Source organism: Micromys minutus, assembly GCF_963924665.1.
Source record: "Micromys minutus genome assembly, chromosome: 10".
NCBI classification, from domain to species: domain Eukaryota; kingdom Metazoa; phylum Chordata; class Mammalia; order Rodentia; family Muridae; genus Micromys; species Micromys minutus.
This window is the reverse complement of record NC_137979.1, coordinates 60,386,224-60,395,451: the sequence shown is the minus strand read 5'-3', so window position 1 is coordinate 60,395,451 and position 9,228 is coordinate 60,386,224. Positions and strand designations below refer to the sequence as shown.

The 9,228-nt window shown below is 48.2% G+C and overlaps 1 protein-coding gene across 1 annotated transcript; it reads left to right on the top strand.

Annotated features, from left to right (window-relative positions):
• Positions 1 to 8,731, top strand: CD300LB (CD300 molecule like family member b). The gene is made up of 4 exons (XM_080923333.1): positions 1 to 132; positions 4,911 to 5,243; positions 7,427 to 7,517; positions 8,516 to 8,731. Exons 1-4 carry the CDS (start codon positions 93 to 95, stop codon positions 8,682 to 8,684), a joined length of 633 nt encoding a protein of 210 aa, XP_080779459.1. The 5' UTR covers positions 1 to 92; the 3' UTR covers positions 8,685 to 8,731.
• Positions 8,732 to 9,228: the final 497 nt, after the last annotated feature.

Below are 9,228 nucleotides of genomic sequence, written 5' to 3'. Positions count from 1 at the left end.
AGCTGGGATCCCTAGAGCTTTGGGTATCCTGCTGAGATTTTGGATTTGCTGCTGGCTGTACATCAAGGGGTGCAGACTGGGAAGGCAGGACCATGTGGCTGTCCCCAGCTCTGCTCCTTCTCAGTTTCCCAGGTATGTTCAGCTAGAACCTGGGGACTTGGGACAGCAGGTGCAGAGTGGCAGACAGAGGACTCTGTCCCGGGTGTAAAGAGAGCTGCCACCTTCAGGGAAATGTGGGGTGGTTCTATAGCTTCATTCAGCACATGGTCCCCAGGTTCTACACTGTGCCAGGCATGGGTCAGGACCTGGGGACGCGAAGGAAAAGGAGAAATAGAGATGGCCATTAGAGGAGATTCCAGATGCTCTGGTGGCTGAGACATGCAGGAAGACACACAAGAAAGAAGTACTCAGGGGAAGAAGCCACTGCCACTGAGGGAGCTGCAGAAAGCCCTCTGAGCCTCCTCCTTCCAGGCCCCAGAAGGAAGCAGATATGTGTAGCCCTTGCGGCAAGCAGAATATGCACTCCAGGGAGAGGGCATGGCTTGGGGGGAAGGCCTTAGAGTGGCTGGCACACTTATGCCAAGGGAGCACTCAGTGGACAGGTCACTGAGGGGGCACTGGCTAAAGGTGAGTTTGCAGATACAAAAGGTAAACCGAGGGACAGTTGCGGGTGCCTGCATCACAGAGCCTGCAACTGAGATTCAGGCCCCTGCCTGCTCTCTTAACCCAAGCAAGCCCGCAGTGAGCTATGCCGTGGGCTTGCACACTGACGCACACACGCATAACAACATCCACTAGTGTACTCAAAGGTTGAACACCTACGTACTGTCCGCACATCTTCACACTCTGCCATACCTCCAGGATTATTCACTTGCTCACGCTCACACTCTGGTTGGTTGGTTGGTTGGTTGGGTGGGCTTTGGGGATTTTTCTTGTTTTGTTTTGTTTGTTTGGGTATTTTTTTTTGTTTTTTGTTGTTGTTTTTGTTTGTTTGGTTTTGTTTTAATTTTGCCTGTTTGTTTTTGAGGTTTTTTTTTTTTTTTTTAATGATGGAAGCAAAAAAAAAAAAAAAAAAAAAAAAAAAAAAAAAAAAAAACAAAGCATCCAGAAAACCGTTTGTTTTTCCCCTGTCTCGCTTGGCTCCTCAAACTGACCTTGGCTTCCCCTGGCCTCGTGTTTCAGAGCTGAGTCTCTGAAGACATCCTCGTGGACAACAGTTTTATCCAAGAGGAGAGCCACAGAGTCCCTTGTGGGTATGGGGTGACTGTAGTTATAAACTTTCACAAAGGACTTGATCATGGAACGCTTGGCGACATTCTTCTTACCCGTGGTAGCTGTCACTTTTGGGGAATAGTGGTCAATTCCAGCCACCAGGGAGGGCATGGCTGTAAGGGCGGTTGGATGTATGTCATCAATGATGACAGCTTGGCATCCTGAGGGGCTCCTGGCCAGGACTACCATCACGTTCCCCCATTTCCACAGCAAGCAGCTGTTTACCAAGGCATGTTCACACTCTTAAGATGCCATATGTAAGCTGAGGCTGTTCACAAAAGAGACTTTAGATTTTGTTATATGTGTAGGTGTTCTGCCTGCATGTATGCAATGTCCATACCATGCGTGTGCCTATAGAATCTAGAAAGAGGTTGCTCGGTCCCCCGGAACTGGAGTTATCCTGCCTCTGCCTTCCTAGTTCTGGGATTAAAGGCGTGTCCCACTATACCAACTTAGGTAAATTTTAAAAAATGACGTAATAATAATATGCTGTGGGCAGCTTTCTTGTCATTGTTTGGACATTGCTCTTTGCTTTTTATGCTATTGCTATAGCAGAACTTTCCAGTCTAACTCTCTATTAATGGTCTTTGAGTTTTCCAGGTATGTACTGAGGCTAATACCCCAAGCTTCACTGTCTATATAAATCCTAGAGCTGAAATAAGTGTGTGTGTGTGTGTGTGTGTGTGTGTGTGTGTGTGTGTGTGTGCGCACATGTGCATGTATGTGTGTATGCAGGCTCCAGATGAGAAGCCAGGAGGCCAAGAGTAAGGAGGCAGTTCCAAGAAGAGGATAAAGCACCGGGTAGAAGCCTGACCTAGAGGAGGTGTGAGGGTGGCTGGGATGAGGGCTCTCTAGGCAGGACTGGGGTTAGGGAGAGAGAAGCATGGTGGCTATGAGGGAGAAAGATATGACACTAATGCACATCTCAAACCAGTTTGTAATAAGAAATGTAAGTCAGAAATGAAGCTTTGTAAGTCACTCTGGGCAGGGGAGTAGCTGACATTCTGGTGTAACTGAGGAGACAGGTTCAGTCTGGTGCAAGTGGCTACCTAAATTTTACTGGGCTTTCCTGGATGTTCCTGTCATAATCTGTGTGCTAGATGAAGGCCATGTCTGGCCAGACAGCCCCCAATGTCCAGCAGTAGATTTTTACATGCAGTTTTAATAGCCAGTGTATGACCATACCATGGCAGCTGCACAAAGAGGGAAGTGAGGCTCAGAAAAGTTAAGTAACGTACCCAGGGTTTCTCAACAACACCATGGTAGATACTTCTATTCTGTCTCCAAAGTCCTCTCTCTCTCTCTCTCTCACTCTCTCTCTCTCTCTCTCTCTCTTTTTCTGCTTGGCCGTGACGTCCCCTGCCCTGTGGCGGCAGAGATGTAAAGAAGATGGTTCGGATTATCGTCTCCGGGGTGGAGTTGGTTAAACTGATCACTGAGCACTTGCCGAGGGGAGGGGAGACCAGTGTAGATGTTAAATCTCTAAGTAAGCTCCTGAGTGGAGTGTGCTTGGTGCTTTTAAGGTCGCATCTCCTGTGGCTGCTACAAGTGACCAAAAACTCAGTGTCTCAGAACAACACAACTTTATCTTCTGTTCCAAAATCAAGAGACCAGAATAGTCTCACTGACCAAAGTTGAGGTTGAGTTCCTTCTGGAGCTCTGGAGAGCAACCCATTTCCTGGATCCATTCAAAAGCCCCTACATGTCTGTTGGCCCATGACCTCTCCTCCGCCTCCTCCTTCTCCTCCTCCTCCTCAAGGCCAGTAGCAGAATGCCTTCGAACCTAAGCCTATTTCAACATCAGGATAAATAGAATAATCCATTTATCTCAGTATCTCTCATCACATCTGCAAATTCCTTTATTTTTTTTTTCTTTTTAAAATTACAGACAGGGATATGCACATGTAAGGGTCTTTTCTGCTATTTTCTTTGGTGTGCAGAACTCGAGAGCTACAGAGCTTGTGTGGAGGTCAGAGGACAATTTCGTGGGGTCAGTTTTCTCCTGTGGGGACTGAACTCAGATTTGCAAGTTTGTGCAAATTCATGTATCCATCTCTCCAGCCTGCCTCTTTCTGTGTGAGGCCATATAATAACAGGTCGGGTGTTGGACATCGGCAGCCATCACTTGGTAGGCAGAGACAGGAAGATGTCTGTGAATTAGAGGCCAGCCTGGTCTATGTAGTGAGTCTCAGGTTAGCCAGAGTTACATGGTGAGACCTTGTCTTAAAGGAAAGAAAGAAAAAGAAAGAAAGAAAGGAAGGAAGGAAGGAAGGAAGGAAGGAAAGAAGAAAGAAAGAAAAGAAAAGATGTCAGTTGTCTGGGAGGAAGGATTATTCTACCAGCCACGGATGCAGACCTCAAATAAAACTAAATTAACTCTAGGGAGAAGGTCCAAGGTGGGGAGGGAGTGGCACTGTGCAAACCTGCCCCATTCACAAGGGCATTCTGTCTTTGTCTGCATCCAGGTGACTGAGAACAAGTTACTGTAAGGAAAGAGTGTATCTGTGTTTAGTCAACTTTACTGTGTCACTCCGCAGATCAGCAGGACACACATTCCACATAGACACTCTCCAATCTATTTCTGGCTCTGGTTTTTCCATCCCCTGTTAGAGAAAGCGGCAGAGTGGGCTCTGTGGAAGAGACGGTGATATACAGTGGACAGTGGGTGTTCGGAATGGTGGTCTAGAACCAAGGGGAACATTCGAACCACAGACATGGGGCATTCCCTCTGTGGAGGAAAGAAGGCTAGCGAGGGAGTCCAGGGTGTGATGCTTCGCGGTCACACTGACTGGATTTAGAGACACTTAGGAGATGCACATCTGGGTATACATGCGAGGATATCTCCACAGACGTAAGTGAGGAGGAGGGATGACCCCAGACGTGGGTAGCACCGTGCCATGGATTGGGAGTCTGGACTGAATATTTTCATGAGAAAGCAAGCTGAGCCTTCATGTCCGCTTCCTGACAGCAGGTGCGATGTGACCAGCTACCTCATCATCCCTACCATGATGGATGTGTCCCTTACATCATGAAGCAGAGTTTAGATTAAAAACAAGCAAAAATAAAAACAAAAGCAAAGAGCAGCTTCCCTCCTCATGTTGCCTGCCACGCATTTGTCACAGCCAGGAGGGAAATAACTCAAGTCCCAGCTGCCTGAGGAACCAGCATTGGTTTGAGACATCTCATCTCAGTTCCACACTCATCGATCGCCTGATGTCTGTCACAGTGGGGACATTTACACCACAGAGATTGGCAGACGTTACTAAATAAAACATTTTTTAACCTAGATAGACGGTTGCTAAACATTCACCAGCATACTGCTAATGACTCCAAGATCTGAATGGGGGAGGTCACAGAGTGGAATCGTCAGAAAAGGCGGCCATCAGACAAGAACGGTGACTAGAGAACATGAAAAGTGGGACAGGGAATCAGAAGTGTCACATGATACAGGAAGATAAAGTCTGGAGAGGCCAGGGTACAGCATGCAGGGGTGAATAGCAGACTGCCCTTCAGAGAAAATGGATGTGAGGATTCATTTGGGTCAGAGCAGCTTGGGTGGGCAGGACCCTTATCTAATCCTTTGGACACTGGCTTGGCTCAGAGGAGCAGAAGCCATGCCCTGACATTCTGTTTTCCAGGCTGCCTCTCCTCCATCCAAGGCCCGGCACTGATGAGGGGTCCAGAACAGGGGTCAGTGACTGTGCGATGTCGCTATAGCTCAAGATGGCAAACCCACAAGAAATGGTGGTGTCGAGGAAAATACTGGAGCACTTGCAGAATCCTCATCCGAACCACAGGATCAGAGAAAGAAATGAAGGTCGGCCGGTTGTCCATCAGGGACAACCAGAAAAATAACTCATTCCAGGTAACCATGGAGATGCTCAAGCAAAACGACACAGACACTTACTGGTGTGGTATTGAAAAATTTGGGACTGACCGTGGGACCAAAGTTAAAGTGATTGTTTACTCAGGTAAGTACTTTCCCATGAGTACCACTTACAGCTAAAAAGGCTATAAAGTAAGGACTGAGAGCCTAGACAGACAAGAGAGACGGACAGGCAGACAGGCAGGCAGACAGACAGACAGAGAGGAATGAAGGGAGAGAGAAAGGAAGACAGAGAAAGGAAGGAAGGAAAGAAGGAAGGAAGGAAGACAGACAGACAGGTGCAACAGTGCAATGACAGAAGGAAAGAAGAATAGCAGCCCAACACTTTTACCAGTGTTAGCCCCGGACGTCTCCCCAAGGAATCTCACTGACATGTCCTGACTGGAAGGTGTTGGTGTGGAGCTGGGGCTTAGACTTCCTGTGGGACCCATGGCCCAGCCCTGCTGTCCTGGAGATACACAGCCCTGAAACCTCACATTCTTCCACTGGAGGAATTGAGTAGGCTTGAGTAGGTCTCAGATGCTGGAAGAAGTCCTCAGCACATCAGGCTGAGAAGTTTCTAGACTTCCAAAGCCTGTACCCCAGGCCTGTTGTCACATGGAACAGTGGATGCAAACTAAGGCATCTGGGGGAGGGTTCCCAGGGTTGAAGCCCAGGCCTAGCCAAACCACACTGACTCTGGTCACTTTGGGGGACCTGACATTTCTATGTGACCACTTCTGCATTCTCTGACTAAAGAGCAAAAGGCATAAGATAAGGAAACCCCAGGAGATATGCAAATGCTTAGTGGATGCTTCAAAGAGAAAGCTATTAAATCGGAATCAGAGACTTCCCTGATTTTTCTCCCCTGCCTTGGCTTCAGTGAGGGACTCCAGAACCTTCTGTTGGTGCCTGAGAAGCAGCCTACCCCACTTCCTCAGCTCAGTAGCCACACTGGCTCCTGAGAAGGCAGCAGAAATGGTAGGTCTGAGACCTGTGAGAGAGACATGGAAGTTGCCTCCTGGGGGAAGTTAGGTTCAGAAAGGGTCACCCCAATAAGATTTCCCTAGGACTGCCACTGGGGGGAAGCTGAGAATATCTGTAGGGGCAGAAAGGGGGATGATTAAGATATGCAGGCAAAAGACAGAATGGCCAAAGAATGTGCCTCATGCAGAGCTCTAAGTGTCCAGGGGGACAGGAGACAACAGCTTGTATGGTGATTGTGGCTGTTCAGAGGACTGTTGGGACTGGAATTTTCCAGAGTTCTGCTCAGCAACCAAGCATGATTAAAACCTAGAACCTTTGAGTGAATGGTTTGCTGGGTCAAGAGCTAGCTCAAAGGTCAGCTGTAAGCCAGAGATGGACTCAGAAATTCATGACCCAGCCACCCACTACAAGACACCCTAGAGCTTCCTCACAGTAGTAGTCCAAAGACTTCCTTGTAGTCATTCATGGTTTAGCATTGTGCCTTCTTTCTCACTGATCTCCAGGAGTTCTTTGTCATTCATCACCAGACACTTGTTTCTGAGATCGTCTCTCCTTGAGCCTTACTCGGTACCGTCTAATGGAGAGTAAGGGATTCTTGCCATCCAGTCAAAGCAAGTGGAAAGAGACTGTGGTATGTCTACTCCTCCAGAATAAACTACAGTCTGTATCTCCCTGTCATGTCTCCTATTAATAACAATGATAGAAGAGATAGATCATGGGAAGTCAGACAGTCCTTAATAAAAAAGGACTGTATTAAAGAGACGAAGCTTCCTGATCCAGGAGAAGAAAAGTCTGCTGATGTGCTGGACAGTTTTAAGTCAACTTGACACAAGTTAGACTGACTGATGATGGAATTTCAATTGAGAGAAATGTCTCTAGAAGACTGGGCTGCAGGCAAACCTGTAGAGCATTTTCTCAAGTAGTGGTTGATAGGTAAGGGCCCCCATGTTGTGGGTGTTGTCATTCCTGGGCTGGTGGTCCTTGGTTCTATAAGAAAGCGAACTGAGTAAGCCATAGGGAGCAAGCCAGTAAGCAGCACACCTCCATAGCTTCTGCATCAGCTCCTGCCTCCATGTTCCTGCCCTGTTTGAGTTCCTGTCCTGGCTTCCTTCAGTGATGGACATGAAAGCATAAGCCAAATAAACTCCTCCCAACTTGTTTGGGTCATGGTGCTTCACTGTAATAGGAGCCCTGACTAAGATACCTGGTGAAGGCTGGTTGGACTGGGATGCCTTTCTGAGCCATGAATGAACTATTTCCCAATCTGTTTCATAACCTATTTCCATCTTTGTTTCTGTCTAGTGGGTAAAGATACCATGTCGATGTCTAATCAACTTTCCTGGCCCACTATAAACAGCAATGTAGACATGGTGTCTTCATACTTGCAGAAGAGGTGAGTCCTGAGGTCTTCTCTCCTTCCTTGTGATGGTTTGTATATGCTTGGCCCAGGGAGTAGCACAAATTTGGAGGTGTGACCTTGTTGGAGCGGGTGTGGCCTTGTTGGAGTAGATGTGTCACTGTGGTTGTGGGCTTTAAGACCCTACTCCTAGCTGCCTGGAAGTTGTCTTCCACTAGCAGCCTTCAGGTGAAGATATAGAACTCTCAGCTCTGCCTGCACCATGCCTACCTAGATGCTGTCATGCTCCTGCCTTGATGATAATGGACTGAACCTCTGATCCTGTAAGCTAGCTCCAATTAAAGGTTGTCCTTATAAGAGTTGCCTTGGTCTCAGTGACTGTTCACAGCAATAAAACTCTAAGTAAGACACTCCTCTATATGGGTTCTTCCTATGGGGACCCCAAGGCTGGAGACTCCTACCCATGTTCCATCACCAGGAGCCAGAGATTGTCATAGTCAAGACGTGATGTCCCAAGCCACCTCTGTCCCTGGCACTTCCCACCCACTGCAGTCCCCATTCTAGCCCCACCAAGAAACCAGTCTGCAAAGTTGTCCATCACTACCCAGCCAATTGGTCAAAAAAGCCCTCGGAGCATTGTAGCTGCCAAGGGGGAGACAAGGCCCCTGTGTCATCATGAGAAGAACAGGACAGGATTTGCTAACATGGAGCCAGCTGAAAGCAAAGTAAGCAAACATAACCCAAGAAGAGAGAGCTTCGGTTTTCTGCTGAGTTGAGGGTTATTTTGGGAAAGGAGAGCCCCAGAAGATAAATTCAGAACAGAGGACAGGCCCTATCAAGTCCATGTGGAATCACTGAGGAGTCCTCATGGTTGGATGGACCTTGGAGAAGGCCCCTGGGAAGAGTCTTCCAAGTAGGGTGTGGGCCTATGGTTTCAGGCTGTGATGAGACAGCTATTGACTGTCACTTGTTGGGGGATGGGGCATAGTGGGGCTCCAGGGCATGAGGCCCTAATGACTGTGTCTTTGTCACAGGACCCATTACATGCTTCTGGTATTTGTGAAGGTGCCTGCCTTGCTCATCTTGGTTGGTATTGTCCTCTGGCTGAAGGGGTCAACTCAGAAGGTCCCTGAGGAACAGTGGAGACACACTCTCTGTAGCAATTTAGAATCCGAACTTCTGGCTAAAGACGTTTCTCCTTAGACTGATGGATAAGCAAGCAGAGTCTTCCCACTCTGGACTCTTGTTCCCAAAGAGACCACGGCCAAGGAAGATACACCCTTAAGTCCTCAGTAGGTGATGACTGAGGCTGACACTTGGAGTGCTCAGCCAGGCATGATCTGTACTCTGTACAGCATGGGGCCACAGCTCAGGCCCTTCCTGAAGTGTCATCACACCTGCATGACCAGCACCTCACTCTTCCTTTACATCCTCACCACCCAGCCCATGGTGAGAACCAACTGGAATGCACCCCAAGCTTCAGAAAGACAGTTGTGTGTGACCTGCTGAGAAAACTTACGCAGAGCCTGGGACAGAAGCACAGAGATGTAGAAGGGACCAGTGGGGTGGCTAGGTCATCTATCCTATGACTGTCACAGAAAGCTCTATGAGGATGGAGCAGGTGTCCATTCTCCGTGCGCTGGACACTGAGCCCACCCCAGCATGCACTTCTGAGGAAAGGTGAGGAATAAAGCCTGCCTGACAGGCCCAGGGTCTGGAACACGGAGAACTCGGGGGAATCTATGAC